Source organism: Schistocerca gregaria, chromosome 1 (genome assembly GCF_023897955.1).
Source record: "Schistocerca gregaria isolate iqSchGreg1 chromosome 1, iqSchGreg1.2, whole genome shotgun sequence".
In the NCBI taxonomy this organism is placed as follows: Eukaryota; Metazoa; Arthropoda; class Insecta; order Orthoptera; family Acrididae; genus Schistocerca; species Schistocerca gregaria.
In genome coordinates this window covers 303,823,327-303,844,041 of record NC_064920.1, presented here as the reverse complement: position 1 = coordinate 303,844,041, position 20,715 = coordinate 303,823,327, and the positions used below count along the sequence as shown (strand labels likewise).

Here is a 20,715-nt window from a genome sequence, read left to right as displayed (position 1 = left end):
GCCCCTTGTGCGCTGGAACTATACAACCCCTACTGGACAAACACGTCGGGTTTAATCGAACTTTTGAACAAGAGAATGCTAGCACAATACACTGGAATAACGTATTTGAAGACACAGTCTACCTTTAGAAATCAAACACGATGCCAAGCTGTTACAAAATTTTGAAATTAGTTCTGTATTTCACCACACTGGAGATATTCTACAGCACCTTTACATTTAGTCCAACTACATTGTACTATATGACATTGGAAGACTTCTGTAACTACTGTGAACACGGAGGATGTAAAACCCATAGTGAAAAACTGACTGAACACAAACTAGATATTCATGAGCCAAGCAATGCTGATTTATTTGTTTAAAGGCAGACAATTCATATATATTTTGTACCAAGCCAGTCAAGTGCTACTTTAATATGAGAGAGCTAGCAATAGTTCAAACTCATACAAGAGACATAGCTTCTTTTTTCTTTTTAACTTGACTCAAGAAGCAATGATAAAATGAGACATAAAAATGTCAAGCAGTACCCTCATAAGTCTGAGAAATGCAAGATTGGAGGAAGTTCCATCAGAATTATGCCCACTGCTGTTCTGGCTTCTCATAATGTTTATCGTTTTTAGCATATGGTTATTGAGTTCTGCCTTGCTATTTTTGCATTTGTTTGTATTATACTCTGTAACTTTGTTCCATAAAGAGTGACAGTTTCCTCCTTTCTCTGAGCTTGGCCATAAACTCAAGTGTATTTTGTGTCATGAGAATACTGATAACTAATGGAAAGAAACAGCATTAATGCAGATTGGTACTGTTCAATACGAGCAAAGAAACATATGTTGATACAAGCAGATAGTGTGTGTCAATTCATATTTTTTCCATTTATAAATAACATTGTTAAGGAAAAGCTTCCATATATCTTTGCAACATCACTTCCCCTGCTGCGACTCAGTGATTTACTATTTCCCCTTGTGGAAGAGCATATCTTGTTAGAGTTTTGGACTTGAAATGGAACCTGCGCACCCTGAAAGCTAATTGCCACATTTCCTTTTGGTTCGGATTACGAGAAACATTCTAACTGAGAACAAGTTAGAATAGCTTATTTCTGTAAGAACTGGCAGTGGTTAACTGAGACAACGAAAGTGTATAATGGTTGATCCCATTAATAAAATTATAGTGCTAGAGGCACCATCCAGGACATATCTACTTACTTTAATGTCACTGAATGACAACAACGCATAATACTGGGGTAAGGAACTGTGAAATTGTACTATTCCTAAAAGATCAATAATTCAAGAACAGTCTTAATCACATTTATTATTGTTATAATACCGCCAACCGGTTTCAACCCGACGTAGGGGTCATCTTCTGGGCATTTACACCATTGGTCGACTGTTGGTGGTGTCACTCCTGTCTACATAACAGCAGGAAACTATCCTGGCTATCCCTATCCTAACTATCCTGATAGTTTCCTGCCGTTATGTAGATAAGAGTGACGCTACCAGCAGTCGACCAATGGTGTAAACGCCCAGAAGATGACCCCTACGTCGGGTTGAAACCGGTTGGCGGCATTATAACAATAATAAATGCGACAGACTGTTCTTGAATTGTTGATTCTGCTTCTCTCCACAACCATGTTGTCCAAAATTCTATTCCTAGAAGAGACTAAAACCCTTCCTTGCCCTCATTCTGTCTTTGTGAGACACAAACCTTGGTTCGTACCTGTCGGAAACAGTTTATTGTACTCTGCGCCACAAGTAGTTTTGATCTGCTATCAGCCTACTATCATAACTACCAGGTCATCAAGGCTAACAGTGGACAACTGTTTAACATTTTTTCCTGCAATATAGTTACAGCCACTGTTGAGCTTTCTGTTCTTTAACACAATCCCGCAACACTAGTCTCAAGTGTTAAGTGTTATACCTGCCTGAAGTACCTACAGTGTTACCACACACAAACAGCAGTATTACCCGACAATTCTAAGACTTGACTTCTAGTCTCCATTAACAAATTATTTGCTACAGAACATGGACAAATACTCTTTATCATAAAAGTCACCGAATGAAAATCAAACACATGCACCAAGTGATTATTCCCAGTGCTATGTCTGTCCCACTAACTCTGATCCTTGTTTGCTATATTGAACAAATCTTGTATGCCCATGGCTACTGTAAATGTTTTAAGGTACGACCACAAGCAATACCCAAGCAACAATGGGCCAACATCATAGGTAATACCTAGGCACACTTCAGGCATGACCCACCCTCATGTTAAGATGTTGAGATTAGTGGTCTATGTTACTGCATTCATATTCCTTTTAAATGGTCAAATTCGTGTCTAGGCATGAAGTAATGCAGAGTCACTGTATTGATAATCGCGCGACAAGGAGTATTTATTTTTCAACTTTAAAAGTCATGCATATCAGGTACAAGGATTATTTTGTAACTTTTATTAAGAAATGTACGAGTAAACATTTTTGTAAACAACAGTCACGGGTATTGCCTAGTTATCTTTATTTGTGTGACAAAGCACATTATGTGATATGTATGTTAATAATAATTGTGATACAGTTACCTGTAAATGGCCCCATACACTAAATACCTCCCTGAGCCCTCCACCAAAGTGAGACTTGTCCTTGTGTGTTGCAGTCACCTGTAATTCGTGAGGCCTATTCACCAAGCCTGCCTTTCACCCTATGGCAGCACCAGCACTGTCTGTTTCGGCCGCACCCCTATATTTCGGTACCTGAGCCCTGCCATGTCTGGCTGACTGTCTCGACCACATCATTGTGCCATCCACTGGCTTTGGCAGCAGTCATCCTCCTGACATCACCCTTACTCTGACGATGTCACATTAGCTATCTCACATCCAGACCCAACTTACAGGGCCACTTCTCTGTAGTTTTGCTTAATTTTGTAAGAAGTTCTATGTGGCCTTTCTACACTTGACTTTCACAAATGTCAAAACCTTTAATCAATTTTAACAGTTGTCACAAATCATATGTAAACCAGGTCCCTTTTAAATGATTTGCTATAAACCAATCACCAAATATTTCTAAGGTCCCTTATTACTGTAAATGTAAGCAGAACTTTGTGTGGTAACCTTTTAAATTTGTATTCAGTTTTATAATTTGTAACTCACTCTTAGGGCCCATAAAATGGTCCCATGGAAGAGGGAGGAGATGTGTGTGGGGAGTAGTGAACAATTTTATTGAGAGGAAAAATGGTTTTTCAAAATATTTTTACAGATATACCAATAGTGGCAGGTAGGTGGAGGTGATGAGTTGGTTGTATCCGCCTCTTTTCCATCATCAGGTTTAATGTCTGAGAGGTTCAAGTTATTGTTGTAGCACCATAACAATTTCTACTATCAGTTCGTCCGATTCTTCTTTAACTACAAGTTCTTCATTGTCACCGTCTTTCCAGTCCGAAACTTCATCTCATGGCAAATTTCTTATTTCATTTTGAGCAACATCTAACAGAATGAATTTTTCACTCTGCAGCAGAATGTGCACTGATTTAAAACTTCCTGTGAGATTAAAACTGCATGCTGGATTGAGACTTGAACTCGGGACCTTTGCCTTTCATGGACTAGTCGGCAGCGCACTTGCCCACAGAAGGCAAAGGTCTCGAGTTCAAGTCTCAGACCGAGATCTGGAAGTCAACTTTAATCTGCCAGGAAGTTTCAACATCTAACAGTTTAACAACAGTATCACTTTTGATTGGAACAGTGGAACCTGTTTCTCTTTCTTAGGCTTTTAGCCAGAGTTTTTGCCAAGACTTTTTAACTTTATTCCACACCAAAATGGTTCCACAAAAAGACTCTTTAATGCTATTTTTTTTAATCCACCACTGAACAGCCTGAATTGATAAGCTATTGAAGAAAAGAAGCTCTGTAAAAACATTTGGAATTCTGAATTACTCCCTGATCCATAAGTTGAATATGGGAAGTAAAGTTTGCTGAAAGATCAGTGGTGAATGTATTCCCCATGATAAATTCAGATATTGGAGGGTTGGCTACACAGTTATCCAGCAACAGTACAACCTTGCTTGGTTCAGACAAACAAAGTTTTTTTTAAATTTTTTTTTTATTCTCTCTCACAGACGGTACAAAATTAAGAAAAAGACAGCCCTAAAACAATTCTGGAGCCATCTATAAAGTGGAATGAGATCCATAAATTATAGACAAATTTAAAATTCCTTTAAAAGCTCTTGGCTTTTTGAACTTGCCAATAACATAAGGGGTTAACACAATGCCAAAGTTGGCCGATTTAATCACCGTTATAGATATGACTAGCAGTTAAGTTATGGTGTTAAATTGCAGAAGTTCCTTAGTATTCTTAAGCTGCATTTTGATAAGCTAATCATGACTTCCCACCCAGCTTCCAAATTACATTACTAGTTCTGAATACGGATAGCCAATCATAAGAAAATACATGTTCAGTTTCTGATTACCCCAAATCATTATAGAACTGTTTACTTTTTTTTATATAATCATGGGCCCAGTTGCAGGTTTTCCTTCACACTTTCTGCCACAGAACCACTCCTACAAAATTACATTCAACTGATAAGAGTTTGGACTTTTATAAAGGTTTTGTGATTGTGTCATTTAATTCTAGTCTGTGAGGCAAATTTCTGAAGCTGAACTTTAATTCTCTTAATATCATTAATTGTTGAAGAAACAGCTTTACATTCTTCCATAATCTTAATTCTAATCTCATCTTTTTCAAGCCACTTAATGATCTCAAGCTTTTGCTGTATCGTAAGCATAATTTCTATACATCTCACTTTCAATTTGTCTTGGGAGTTGTTTGAAAAAACATTCCACAACAACACTTAGCATTATTGTAAATGTAATATAGAACAGCTCTAACCATGGTTATTCTTCAAAGCACCAATTTTTAAATTACTGTAGACAGCTGGTGCATGAAACAAGCTGGCTGACAGGTGACAAACAACTGTTGGCACTACATGATCGAACTCTGTTGAATGAGTCCAAAATATTCAGTTTGTACGGAGCAGTGCCCAATTATTGGACATGCTGGACTGTCGAATGCCAGATTAATGGACATTCACTGTAGAAAAAACTGAATTCTGTTCTTGTTGTTGTATCCAACTTCATCAAGGTACATAGATTTTTTTCAATACACAAATGACTTTCACCACCCACCTTGCATGATGGATCCCATTGGAACAAGGAAAGATACTCCATGAGAGCGTTTTTCGAGAAGAAAGTTCACAGTTAATTAAAAAAAAAAAAAAAAAAATCCATATAATCCTCTTGTATACTTGGGCCTGTGAGGCAAATACAGATTTTTTCCTAAAATGTTTTTAAACACAACAAATGCACCTCTCAAATTTGTCATATTTTATGCTGTAGTGACAAACTAACAATCCAACTTGAAATGAATTCAGTGCAAGTTTCACAGATAAATTTTTCCAACCCTTTTCCTTAGCTGTTAAGCAACCAAATTATGCATAAAATTATCAGCATTGAAATAGTGGTGGATTTTTCTTTTCTTTTTATTTTCAAAGACATTTGTGTACAAAATATATTTTAAGTACATCAATAAGCAATTTACTGAACTGTTGAATTTCATACTTGTTTGACTCTCATCTGTTAATGGGTGCCTATGCTTACCCAGAAAATCTTTTTCTCAAATAATTGACAACTGATACATGCATGAACTTTGGAGTCCCTTTCAACTATTGACTGATTTAAAACTGACCATCTTTTTTGATTGTAAAGACCTTCAAACCACTTATTTCTTTTCACTTATGAAGTGACACTCTCTCAGCATATTTACGGCGTTGCTGCCATTGCTGATACAAAGCTTATATTTTAGTGTGGAGTTCCTCAATTCTTGTTTACAGAAATTGTGTTTTCCATATAAATCTTCATCCTCTCTCTACCTGGCCTGCAGTCACTAGCCCGTTACATCACCTAATTATGTAATGCTTTCTGAGAGTGAATGCAGATAAGGAGATCTAACTAACCAATCTGTCTACACTATGTAATCAATGAATATATCATGCAGAAACATTATTTGTTTTAGGAAATTTATCTAAAACCCATATAGCATGCACAATAAGATAAAAATGGAACAATGAACAAGTAAACATAAAAAGTTCCCAAAGATGAAATTGTTTGTCCATCTCTAGCAACTAGGACCCGGTTCTTCTCTGAGTACCTTTCATCTTATACTGTTTGGAAGTCTTTCTTTTTTCCAAATGCCTTATTCGTCACACAAAACTATTTTAAGTTAGAAGTTTGAGAGGCCTTATTGAGGACTACATACTGATTACACCTGCTAAAAGTATGTTAGTAGTTATAAAATTTGTAAGTGACCAAATGCCAATGTATTGATTTGTGTAGTGTGATATTTCTACCCTTTACGGAAAACAGGTATTTCAGAGACTTGGAATTTGTTTTTGCTGTTGTATTAAAACTTACAAATTAAATGCATTTTGTGAAAAGGCAGGATACCAGATCAAAGGTATTAATGACATACTACAACTATGATTCATAACAGACCCAAGTTACTTGAGTCTCATACAGAAGTTTTATGCAATACCTCATATGGGTCATCTTCCTCCTCCTCATCAACATCATCTTCATTGTTCTCATCATCACTCTCTGGATCTAAAAATGTCCACCCACCACTCTCAAAGAAGCCCTCAGGATCATCTGTTATTGTCTTCATAATTTTTGTCCAATTCAGAGACTGAATACCTTCAGTGTATCTTATATCACATGAACTGCAAAAAAATTAAATTCATGCTTAACAAAAAACTGCTGTCACAACTTTAAGGTCAGAGTTTGTTATAATGAAAACTGTACAGTCGAAACAACAAGCATAAGGTAGGAAAAGGCAGCCACTTCTTCAATGTGTACACTTGAGGAAGGGGTGGAGATGCGTATCCCTTGGCTGTGACTACACACTAAATGAAATTGTTTTTTATCTGAGTTGTAAATAAGCAGAATCTATTGATTGGCAAGACGTAGTGGTAACTGGGGTACAGTAGAAACTAATTTGGTCATGTGACCAGGTAGTCTCATTCTAATTCAAAGCAGTGTGCATTGTTATTTCAGAGTGCAAGAGTAAAAAGTGATCACGGAAAACACCTTCACGAGAAGCCATGAGAATTGCTATTACCATCACTAATTTTGATGATAATGAGAGAGTTGTGACAGTCCTGACACAGAGGCAATAGAAAATGCAAGCAAATTTTGACAAGTAAGAGTTAAATCAATGGTGTGCAAATTACAGAAGGAGGGACACCATGTCAATTTGAGCAGAATTCAAGTATCTGCCCCAAAGTAGAACAAATAAAATGTACACAATAAATATTTCATTGACAATGTAAAATTTGAGAGTAACTTCTTTGATATTATGAACAATACAAAGAAAACAGTCTTTGCAGAAACTTCACGGCTTTTTGTCGTACAAAACTGGACTTCCAGGATAGCACGGAAACTTAGAGAAGTAACTGCTCCATCTATGAGATTTTACTTTAAGAGGTGTGTGAGTAAATTCATTTTTTGATTATCCAACACGCTACACTGTGTTGAAAAGTGGCAGAGTTTGACTAGTACTGTCAAATAAGAGTGTCAGGCAAGTCTCACAACTATCATCAAATATCACTGTCAGGCAATGTCTCATTGTTGTGAAGGCAGTTTCATTTTTGTTGACTTCTGCTCTATGACTACAACACGTAAGTACATACTATCATGTAGAAATATACATAAAAAATTGAAAATATATACATACGAGGACAATGATGATTGCCTACCTACTGCTGCCATACCATCAAAACCTACATACTTTGAACCTGGTCTGGAATCTTGCAAAAATAATATCCATAGTCATAATACACCAAGCAACTACATTCTAACTCAAAAAGATAATGGCTGATGCTTTTTACTGCTAATAAACAAACAGAGTGTATATCACCTTGCCTGGCACAAGCCTTTTAATATAACACTACTTCAGTGACTTGTGCATCAACATCACTGCTTTTACATGCAACTACCTTTACAGTTGGTACATAAGGCTGAATGGACCTCCTATCAGGGCTATCCATCCAAAAAAGATTAGAAATATCTTCAGGATTGAAAATAGGATCTTGCCATTACTAGCGAAAAATACTAATCACTATCCCATGTGGTGAATTAAATACAGTTTAGCTTTTTGTGTTATAACATTATAAAACTTGAAAGGTCATGTACTGCACAAAAAAGTGTGTGATTACTAATGGAGGAGAGAGATGGTGATGGAAAACTGAAAATATAATAAAATATTTAGCAATATAATGAAAAGGATAGTTGCTACTAACCATGTATCAGAGATCCTGAGTCGCAGAGAGGCACAACAAAGTGGCTGTTGCACAATTAGCTTTTGGCCAACAAGGCCTATTTCAAAATTAGATAACATACACACATGCACACACTCAAGCAAACACAACTCACACACATGACCACAGCCTCTGGCCAAAGACTGTGGTCATGCATGTGTGTATGTTGTCCAGTTTTGAGATATGTCTTGCTGGCTGAAAGCTAATTGTATGACAAGTGTTTTTGTTTTGCCTGTCTACAACTCAGTTGGTCATCTTTACATTGAATACCAATCTATCCTCTTCCTAATATAGTTCGTTCAGCACAGATTTCAAGAAAAAGTCGTACTCACTCATCCACAACTGAAACAGCAGGCGACAAATCATCAGTCACCATTATGGGCAGGTAGTTTTATGGATACTACCAGAAAACCATCGTGGGCACCTAATGTGAGAAACATTGTATGTTCCGTATCTATTCTGGTTCTAGATAGGTACTTCATTCAGTGGCACTTAAAGACATGTAGCATGCTATGGCTCTCCTATTTGTAAGACTACTGAAGTGTTTGCCACCCCCACTTCTCGGGCACTAAATCGACAATGCTACCAGGCCAGGTTACCAGTATGTTTTGTTGAGTAATAATTATTGGATCCACCTCTACTTATTTCTGTACACAAGACGTTTACAATGATGAGGAACCAACAAGTTTGTAAATTTCTTCAGACATGTGTATGATGTATCTTTTTATTACAGAGGCATTTTACTTTAGCTGTAAAATTATGTGCATATATGCTGCTCGAAACTGTGCCTGACAGAATAACTTTATTTTTATAATGACACCCCTGACTGCTGATAGGCAGTATTTGAATGGTCATTCATTTTGTTGATTAAGTATGCTAAAGGACTTTACTTCTCTAAAATTATTGATCATGATTTTTTCCATAATCAATTCTCATTTTGCCGCTGCTTTTGAGACACACCCGACTCCCACATCATGTTTCACTCCTGGCTGCCACACCTGTCAGCAGAGGCATCTGCTCATAAACAATATTCATATAGTGATACGTATGGTTAACCTATCAACTAGTTACAGACAAGCAGCTGCCTTTCCTCAGTTTTGAGTGTTTAAAATCAGGAAAATTTCAAATCCTGAAACAGTATTTCATTAGAAACTACATTTGATTTTTCAAACAATGGAAAATCCAGGATGGGATGTAACAATATTATGAGAAAGAAAGCTGCTACTCACCATATAGCGGAGGTGCTGAGTTGCATATAGGTTCAACAAAAAGAACTCTAATAGTTAAAACTTTCGACCATTGGCCTTTGTCAACAGTACAAACAAGCACAACTCTACACACACGACTGCAGTCTCAGACAGCTGAAACCACACTGTCAACATGTTTTTTGTTGTGCCTATCTGTGACTCAGCATCTCCTCTATATGGTGAATAGCAACTTTCCATCTCATAATATTGTTACGTTTGATTTTTTCTTTTCAATTAATTAATTATACTCACTTTAGCCACTCCTTCACATGATCCAACATATTCATAGGAATAGCATTTACCATTGCTACTTTTCGATGATAATCTTTGAAAACAAAGATCATATCAAAATTTTTTAAGTGGAATTGCACACGTTCGAAGTGCACCAGCTCCACATCTTCCAAAGTGATGACAAATGGTGGCTAGAAATAAAAAAAAATTACATTTTAGTTCACACAGCAGACATATAGAAAAATAATAAATGTAGTTAAAGAAATAAGATTAATCAGAATCTATTTTTCTCCAGGTATTTGTTTTCCAGTAAGTCACAACCCCATGGTGTCTTTTAATATTGACAATATATTGTTCATATCACTACCAAAATGTTTCCTTATGCAAACTGACACTTGTGGAAAATGTGAAATCATGACTGAATTACCACAGAAATGTTAAAGGTATGGCAAATTTGTCATAATAATATAAATAAATGGGTAAAATACTAATTTAAGTAAATTGCTGGCACATAATCAGAACCAGTTCTGCAGCAACATGGCCTCAATATAAGACAGGTTGTTGCAGGTGTAACTGATGCTCACAAGCCACAATATGCTATTTGGGGGAACAACAGTGAATGCTGTTAACTGCATGGATACAACAAGTTCACCAAATGACATACTGGTACCTGAACGAGTTTATGAAGACTGAAGAATGTTGTTCTTTTGGTCTTCAGTCGAAGAATGGTCCGATGCAGCTCTCCAAGCTACTGTATTCTGTGCAGGCCTACTCATCTCTGAATAACAACTGCAATCTACATTCACTTGAACCTTTTTACTATATTTGTCTCTTGGTCTCCCTCTACAATTTCTGTTTCCCACACTTCCCTCCAACACTCAACTGATGATCCCTTGATATCTCAATGTTCTTAACAAATGATCCCTTCTTTAAGTCAAATTGCGCATTTTTTTTTTTAATTCAATACAGGATCACCTCACCTCATTAATTATCTGATCTACCCATCAACATTCGTCTATAGCACCAAGTTTCAAATGCTTATGTTCTCTTCTTGTCTTTGTTGTTTTTCATCCATGTTTCACATCCACATGAGGCAACACTCAGTGCAAATACCTCCAAAAATGACTTCCTAATGTTTAAATTTATATTTGATGTGAACAAATTGCTCTTTCAGAAACCCTTTTCTCACCATTGCCAATCTTCATTTTCGATTCTCTCCAATTCACTTCAGCTATCATCAATTATTTTATTGCTCCAACAGGAAAACTCATCTACTTTTGTTAGTGACTTATTTCCTAATCTGATTCCCTCAGTATCACTTGATTTTATTCAACCCCATTCCATTATCTTTGTTTTAATATGCTGATGTTCATTTTGTATCTTCCTTACAAGAAACTGTTCATTCCATTCAGCTGCTCTTCCATGTCCTTTGCTGTTTGACAGAATCAAAATGTCATCAGCAAACCTCAAAGATTCTATTTCTCCCTGAACTTTGATTCCTTAATTCCTTCTGCAACCCTATCTCATTTCCTGCACAATCAGTACTTCCCTTTCATGCCTAAATTGTTATAACTGCTGCCTGGTTTCAATAAGAGTTGTATAAAACCTTTCACTTCAAACATTTTATCTCTGCTAACTTCAGAATTTCAAGACTGTATTCCATTCTACACTGTCAAAAACTTTCTCTACGTCTACAAATGCTATAAAGATTTAGCCTTTCTTTAATATTGTCTCCTAAGATATGTCACAGGGTAAGTGTTGCCTCATCTGTCCCCACATTTCTAAGGACCCTGTACTGATCTTCCTTGAGGTCTACTTCTGTCAGTTTTTCCATTTTTCTGTAAATAATTCTTATCAGTATTTTGCAACTATGAGTTACGAAAATGATAGTTCAGTAATATTCGGACCTGTTTTCTTTGGAATCTTACTTATTACATTCTCCTTGAAGGCTGATGGTATATTAGGTGGAAGAATAATCCACATGAATTCCAGTGGCATGGTAAAGTAAAAGGGGCGATAAAAGTGATATGACAATCTACTTTCTGATGGAACATTAGTAACTGCACAAAAGTGACTATTTGATAAGTTATCATTTCATCCGCTTTATTAATCTGATTTTTATCTGATGTTTGTACCTGTGAAAAGTCTGTTGTTCTAACTGTTAAATGTTTGAATAAGATGTGTCTCCGACTATAATTCTACAATAGTTAAAAATATTCCAGAGCAAATTAAGTTAGTCATGAAGTGTGCATTTACGGCCATTTACATTCCATTTTACTGCTATTCACGTGTATAAGCTTTTCAACAACTTTCATAATATTTTTACTGTAAATGACTGAAAGCAGATAAAAGTTTTCTAAATACTTTTGTTAGGATATTTATACTGCTGCATGAATTATTTCCACGGTATACCGTATTAATATGGGATGCAGACAGTTCACAGGCTATTTAAAGTTATTTATATATTGGTGCATGGCTATTTACACATAAGTTTATGGAACAGTCTAATCACAGAAGTAAGGGTGTAATTCCTTAGAACTCATACAAGAGTTTAAATAAAGATTATTTTATGCAAACAAAGCAATTCCATAAAACAAACTACTTTCATTTACTTTACAGGGTCATTCTATGTGAAATTCACAAATCAGAAAATAAAATGAACCTTGATGATTAGAATTTTGTAATTTTTTGTCATTTATTCTACCTACCAAAACAAGATACAATCCCAAATTAAAGATTTTTTGGGTGTTTTGTTTTGGAGTTATTAATTTTTAAAGTTCCCAAAATTGTGTGATTTTTGCCATCTTTTGAAACCTTGAAGCTGCTATATCTCAAGAACTACTTGACTTACAGACCTGAAATTTGTACCAATTTATTCAGCTTCTTATAAGGTTTAAAAATACATGTCACATTACTACATTCATAAAAACGTTAACCTTTCAAAACCAAATTCCTTTTAAATTCTTAAAATTTCAAATTTTTTTTTCTGGAAAAAAAATTGTGTTAGTTATACAGTATTTGTTAATGTGTGTGCCAATCTTTGTGACAGTATTCCAATGGGAACATTAAAATAAATCTGATTTTGTGCTATGCATGTCTTCGACACTATTGCTGCTACTGTAGTGTGTTTAAAATCAGTCGTGACTACTGATGTTTCCCTCACTGGAGGGGACATGACACTGTTCTCCAGGTAACACCAATGGCGAGCCGGCTTTCCCTACCACATCACCAGCAATTCACACCGTGCCGTGCCACGAAAAACAGTACCACATGGTGTTATGCACTTAATGTATCTACATTGCAAAGTTGAAAAGTGGTATTTTCAGGAGGTTTAATTGTTTTGTAGTCGTCATGTATTGAGAACAAGATAATAGCAGTACAGCACATCTGAACAGGAAATTAGCAATGAAAGTCCACAGTAGAGTTTAAAAATATTCATGTCATTAACATTCTAATGCAGCTGAAATTGTGACAGGATCCTGAAACAGTGTATTATTAAATTAGCAACTGGGGCAAGACATCAGTAGTTTATGAAGAAACCTAGTCTCAGAATAAACATGAATGTGTAAGTTCTCCATTTATATTGTAGCAACACACACAGCAATTCTCGTTTCAGCAGCTGTTGACGGTTGTTAAAAAATTACATTATTTTATTGAAAAGGATCTGTAGTTGCTTGAATATTGCGGTAGATATGGAAGATTCACATATGAATCATAAGGCAAAATATTCTCCGTTTCGCTCACCGTCATATGCCAACATCTTGTTTCGATATCTCAAACCGTTCACGAGATATGAGGGATTTATGAGTATTTCATTCTCCATTTTCTCGAAACTGGAGACAGATAGTGATATGCCCAATTAGGATGAATGGGCATAGACAGAGGGTGTATACTGGCAACTCACAATATCCTTCTGCAGAGCATGCTCTAAAACATGACAATCGTGACCTCGGTGCCTATTTTACCACGCATGCCATCTGGATTCTTTCTCCAGACACCAGTTCCTCAGAACTCCGCAGGTGGGAACTAGCACATAACATTTCCCTGGTTCTCACCACCCACCTGGCCTTAATTTACATTAATTTCTTCCGCCTCAGCATTTCTTCACTTGAACTATTATTTGCTTCATTCTGTTTTAGTTACCTACATCTTTTATTGTCTTACCCGTCTATCTTTCACTGCCCCCCTCCCACCTCTGTTATGTACAATGCACTTAACTTTTCACTCTTATTAATTCATGCAAGATGTTTAAGCAGTAATCTCTGTCTGCATATCACCCTGTCTCCCACCTTTAAGTTCTCAGGTTTTCAAATCTTATTCGATGCAGTCCCAACAATCAGTGTTTCCTTCTCATCCCGTATAGTCTCCCCTGACCCATGGTTCTGAGTGACTTTCCCTAAATCTACCCCTTTTCCTAGACCTCCCCAGCCCTTTTTCTTCACCCCTCTTCCTTCCCCTTCAACCCTTCTGCTTGAAGGAGCAGCTTCTGGCTCCAAAAGCTTGCCAGTCACAACCATCTTTTATGTGAGAGTTGTACCACTGCTTGGTGAGTAGATCTTTTTATCTATCCAATTAAATAATTTTGTAAAAAGAATGGCATTTTTATGCTACTTCTGTGATGATGATGATGGCGATGGTGATGGTGATGGTGGTGGCACAGTAAAAAAATCTTTCAGCCAAAGTCAGTCTGTGAAATCCTATCAGTCACAAAATATTAACTCCCAATTGTTTGAGGGGTAAAGCAAACATCCCATCTATCACTTTTTCTCTATGTCAAATGGCGAACAATCAGCAGAAGAAAGGATATCGGCAGAAAAAAAAAAGAATAAGAAGAAGCCATAGCAGTCACATGGACTTTGAGTAAAGACAAGGTTAAAACAAATGATACTGACGACTTTGTTGTAAATAAAATTTAAGTGTGTCCAGATGTAGATGACACGTCTTTTCAACAGATTACTGGATTTGGTGGTTGAGCTTATGACAACAAATGGTGGATGGGTTGTGTGCTGTCTAGAGACGAAAAAGGAGCTTAAGTAACCTCTTATTTATGCATCCTTGTGGGCCAGCTGCTCCTTTTTCATACCCAAGAAGATAGGATGAATTGGTTGTTCTAAAGAACTTCATACTTTGAACATTCTCCCAGTGGCAGTTGTAGGGTGTAATTTACAGACTTTCAAATGAAGAGATGTGAAAACTCTGACAGATTATGTTGTCAAACAATGTGTGGTTGCACAAATAATCTGTCAGTACGGCTTTAGAGGACTAGGTAATGGCATATACAAGAAGAATGTGATATTTAATCTTGAGTCTTTTCTTGTTGAAGGTGAACAGAAAATTTCTCACTGAAAGGCATTTAAACAACTCACTGATAAATACTTACAGCTGCACCAATGTTTAATTACTAATATTAATTAATGTGAGTGTATTTGTGCAATTCAAGTATAGTTACATAAATTATTTGTTGCCTTTCCTTGAGCATGTAGTGTTTAGTTCAAAAATTAGTAACTTAAAAAAACAAATGGTCCAAACAAAATTTTAATTTGAGAGTCTGCAAACAAACAAATCCTACTACTGATATACAAAAAATTATCAAAATCAGAGATGTAAAGACCCAGACCATTGGTTGATTTCCCATGGAAAGAAATCAAATTCATATTAGCTATGTGTCCGACATTTCGTATCACTAGATAAGTGATCAAATATGTACAAAAGCTAAACTTAATGTTAATAAAGATTAATAAAAGACTCCCTCTCCACAAAGCATTGAACTTGCCACATGGGGGTGGTCTGACTGTGACTCAATGATGCAGATAGCCATATTAAAGGTGCAATCACATTGGAGGGGTATTTATGGTGTTGCCAAACTAACATACTGTATTTGTGTGAATACAGGCTGCACTTTTTTCCTAAATCTTAGCTTGAAAAAATCATGGTGCAGCCTTCAATCTAAATTTCCCCTCACATCACGAATAGTCAGATTCTAAATGACATGTACAAGTACCATGTGATTTGAAATTAATAAAATTGCAAGTTACTGCAGTTACTTTTGTAAACCACCAAAGACTTAGAAGAAAATAGTAGAAAAACCTATACCTAGTTTGCAAATATAGCAGCTGTTAGTGACAAAGAAACCAGTGCACCACTGCCTTTTTAAGCACAATATACATATATTTGCATACTATGTTCCGCTAAATTATTTACTGTAGAGCTGTCTGACTTATCAAATTAGACCAATGTTTCGCCAGCAGTCCCTAAGTGGGAATGTAAATTAAAAATTACTCACTCACACAAAACTTTAAATTCGTTTGGCAAAGTGTTTCTTTTATGTGCTGTTTTGCAGCCTTCAATTTCAATCATTCCATTATAGCAGCATATCTACAGTTCCTGAACAACAAAATCAAGCGAGTGTCTTTCCACATCTGGATATTTGGAATTTGTTCTTGAAATAAACATAGACTTTTCAAACTAATTAAGAGTTTCTCATCACTTGTGCACTGACAATGGACATTTTTTTTTCACACACATGAAGTCTACATCCAGCCCACTTTCTGTGTTCCTTTGCATAATGCATAGCTGGTAACTTGATGTTGCTCAATTGTTATATGTGTCTGCATCACATACATAATAGTAGTACTTTGTAATAGGAGGTAAATTTTCTAGTGTGGCCTATATTCGAGATTTACTTTTTACTATAATCTCGTATCAAAAGTTTATATGCAGCCTATATTCACATGTGGCTTGTATTTGTACTAACACAATATGGTTCGTGAACAGAGGCCTCTTCAATAGTAGCAAATGCACAGCCTGTATTGTTGATTGATCTCTCCTTGTAACATTAACCAACTTGGCCTTGCTATGTCAATAATGCAAACTGCTGAAAGCAATGGGAAACTATAACTGTTATATTTAATGAGGGCATGCAGCTCTATTGTATTGTTTATTAATGATGGCATCAACTAAGATAAAATATTCCAGAGATAAAATAGTATCCCATGCAGGTATCTAGGGAGTATAGAGGAGGATGTAGTCGCCTGTTTCTGAAACAAAACTGGCTGTGTAAAGGGTGGAGATTGGAAAGTTAGATCCCTTAATCAGATAAATACAACAGACTACTTAAAAAGAGAAATGGATACGTTGGAGCTCGATATAGGGGGATAAGCAAAATGTGTTGAGTGTAGTAACTGCTATGTAGTATCAATTAAAATGAACACATTTACTGCACATACACATAACAAGCTAAGACTAACATGAAATTATTGTACAATATGATATTGCACAGATAAAAAGCTCCAAGCTCCGATACACACACTAGAGCAATGGTCTGACGGTTTAACAAGCTAGTCAAATACTATAAATTATCACATTTCCATTAGCCATACTTGCAAAAAACTGGAAAACAGGAAGCTACATTTTCTGTCCAAACTCTTGTAGTAGCATATGATGGCAATGCTTTTCCAGAGTTTTTGTCACAATGCCTGCTAACATTTAGTTTGAAGACACACATGCCACAGTGACTTGGGCTGACACTATATTTTTCTCTTATGAAGTACAGTTTTGTGTGTATATTTTTGGTTCAGATCCTGTAGCCACTAGTAATAAAAGTTTCACTGCCTCCTTCTCGAGACTAGAGATATTTAGCTGCCTAATCTTTGAAGCCAAGAGCCTGATATGCTGAGGTTAGGGGCATATTTTCCACCTCAGTTGGTGATAAGGCTGCCATAGGCTGTTTCTTACTCTGCCAGGATATCATTTCTCCTTGGGATTTAAACTGAAATCTTAATGTCAGTCTTCTATCCTCTGCAACTCCAGTCCAGACTACATTGCAGTAACCTATTCTGTGGTATTCCTCAGCTTCAGAATATAATACTTTCTTATCGTCGGTACATTTAAGACATTTAAAGATCCTTTTGACTGGCTACCAGAGGTGCTGCGTGGATTATTAGAAAAGTGGTGAACATTTCCTGTCGAGTTAAGTTGATTCTGGACCTGTTCTGATTGTACATGCATTAGACTTCCATTGCTTCCCAATAGGATATGTTTACCATAGTTTCTTTTCCTTATCCTGATTTTGGACTCGTCACCAGTGACCAGTTGTTTATTGTTCAGTGGCACAGATATCATGTTACAATCTTTCATATTGATCCATTGAGAATGTGCTTCACACAGTGTGTCTGGTCTATCCATAAACAACCTACTTTGTGGTTCATAGTAATTAAGGTATCTACGCAGTTAGTAACTTAACCAATGTCTCTCAGCTTGAACTTTTCACCTAGTTGAAAACATCTGTTTCCCACGGGCTGGTACTAAAGATCAGCATAATATTCACATTATCTCCAGATATTAAAATGTATGTACCTTGATTTTTGCAATAGAAATATATGTCAGTTATTGACCTTCTGAATTTTAAATTCAACAGTCTACTGTCTAATTTCTAGCTACTGCAGCAACTGCCTTGCTTCAATCCATATGCCACCTTTTTAGTCTTTTAATAACAGAATCTGACACTGTCATAAATGGATCTACTTCCAGAACTTTCAGATAGATCTCTTCATGTAAGACACCTTGTAAAAAAGCCGTGACCTCATTTAAGTGATCAAACTCTATATAATGTTTAGCAGCCAGAGCAAATAAATCCCTTAAAGAATTGTGCAGTGTAGCCACTTTATATGTTTGATAATAGTCTAAGTCTTGCTTCTGAGCATAACTATGTATCACAAGTCGTGCTTTATAATGCGCAATGTTGCCTTTCAGGTCTTTCTTAGTTTTTCAGACCCATTTGGCATTTATTGCTTTCTTGTCTGGCGGTGAACTAGCAGACTTCTCTTTGTGAGAGGGTAACTGTCATTCAGAATTCTTTAAGACTTTTGTATAGGCTCAAATTGCTATGGTTACTTGTTATTATTATTTGCATTGTCTGAACTTAATTTCTAATTGCAGCCAGATACCCATCAAAGTACTACTTGACGTGATAGTTTCAGGTTTGAGGTCAGTTTTTTTCAAGTTCAGTAACTGTTATTTCCGTTTCATGAATAAGATGAAGAATAAACTTTACTCCTGTCACTCAGTTTCTGCTTTGTACCATTCAGAAGTACCTTCATCAAAAATAATGTCTTATTTTTACAATTCTCTGAATGCTGTTTATTCTTTACAGTATCCTACCCAAACATTTTGAGATGTTGATGGTAAAGCTTCTTGCTTCTCCAAGCTGCTTCTGAAGTCTTGTTTTTAGTGTCTCAATTAGAGATCTGTTAATTAGGGAGACTGCAGTGGAGACTAATTCTGCACAGAATTCATTTAGCAAGTTTGCTTCGGAGAACATGCATCTTGCTTCTGCCATCATCATCATTATTAACCCTTTGAATGTCAAGGTAACGATCTATCACCACCCCCTACTGACACTAATACTGACAGGGTGCCGATTCGTCGGTACTCTGCTTCTTCTTATTTATCTTACGGAATCGGGCACCCGATGGTGTTGGTGTGCTGATTGCAGATGCTCTTTGACTCTAGCTAGGTGTAGGTTGATGGCTATCAACAATTTAGCATTGTTTTAGTGAAATATTAGCGTTCGATTATTCCCTTTTGCATCGTATATTTATTGATGTGTTTCGCAGTACATGTTTACATTCTGTTATTGCTGTCTACGTTCTTGTTTTTGCGCAGTACTGTTATTTATCATTGCTTCTGTATGTTTTCTTCACGTTAAGCATTTACAGTTTGTTTATTTTCTCCACTTTTTGAGAAAAATGCGACCTACACCAGGCCACAACAGAGGACTTACAGACGAATAAATTTGTGAACTTTTAGATTGTACTAGCGATACACAGTGTTTTATCGAAAGTAGCAACAGTTCAGAAAGTGACAGTGATGTACTTGACGATATTGTGAATGAAAGTGAAGATGAAATGGAAGATGTACAATACACTGAAGTAATTGCACCTGAAACACTCCAGCCATTATCACATCCATTTCAAGAGCTGCCAGGACCAAAATATATGCCGCCAGCAGGATCTCCTGTGATAGAATATTTCAATCTATTCTTTACTACAAAGTTGCTGCAACTTATTGTAACTGAAACAAATCGCTCAGCCTAACAGTTTGTAACTAAACATAATACATTGTCCAAACCATATAAGAAATGGAAGAATGTGAGAAGTACCGAGGTAAGAGGTTTTATTGCTTACTTACTAAATATGGGACTCAATAAAAGGCACACAATGCTCTCATACTGGAGCACAAAATCATCACAGGCATTTCCATGGTTTGGTAAAACATTTTCTGCCCCCCCCCCCCCCCCCCCCGATTTAGGCATCTTATGAAATTCTTTCATCTTGTGGATAGTGAGAAATGCCCAGCACCAGACCATCCTGATTATCACCCATGTATCAGGTACCATCCATTGGTAGATTATGCTAATAATATATTTAGACATCATTACACACCTCATGAACAACTTAGTATTGACAAGAGTCTAGTTACCACTAAATGTCACACTTCCCTATTACAGCATTTGCAACTGATGATTCTCGCGGTTCTCCGGGTTTGAGAAAACTTCCAGAGAAGAAAGAATCAAGATGCTGTGTGTGTACTAGTGAGGGAAGGAAAATAAGGTCAAAACTGCTTGCAATAGATGTAATAAGAGGTTGCATGGTGAATGTTTTCCTAAACACAAATGCTAAGTGGTGGTGGTGGTGGTTAGTGTTTAACGTCCCGTCAACAACGAGGTCATTAGAGACGGAGTGCAAGCTCAGGTTAGGGAAGGATTGGGAAGGAAATCGGCCGTGCCCTTTCAAAGGAACCATCCTGGCATTTGCCTGAAACGATTTAGGGAACAAATGCTAAGCCACACTGTAGACACGGAAATTCTGTAATGTTCTCTTCAAATAAATAATTGT

At 36.5% G+C, this 20,715-nt stretch overlaps 1 protein-coding gene across 2 annotated transcripts in view; it reads right to left on the bottom strand.

The window, feature by feature from the left end:
- LOC126342514 (FACT complex subunit spt16) overlaps positions 1–20,715 on the bottom strand; it is a 138,228-nt gene that overhangs the window by 40,875 nt on the left and 76,638 nt on the right. For both annotated transcript variants that reach the window (XM_050001862.1, XM_050001863.1), the window contains exons 16-17: positions 9,842–10,011; positions 6,563–6,746 (exon numbers count right to left, since the gene is read on the bottom strand). In XM_050001862.1, the coding sequence (XP_049857819.1) occupies positions 6,563–6,746; positions 9,842–10,011 (354 nt within the window). The remainder of the gene's footprint in view (positions 1–6,562; positions 6,747–9,841; positions 10,012–20,715) is intronic.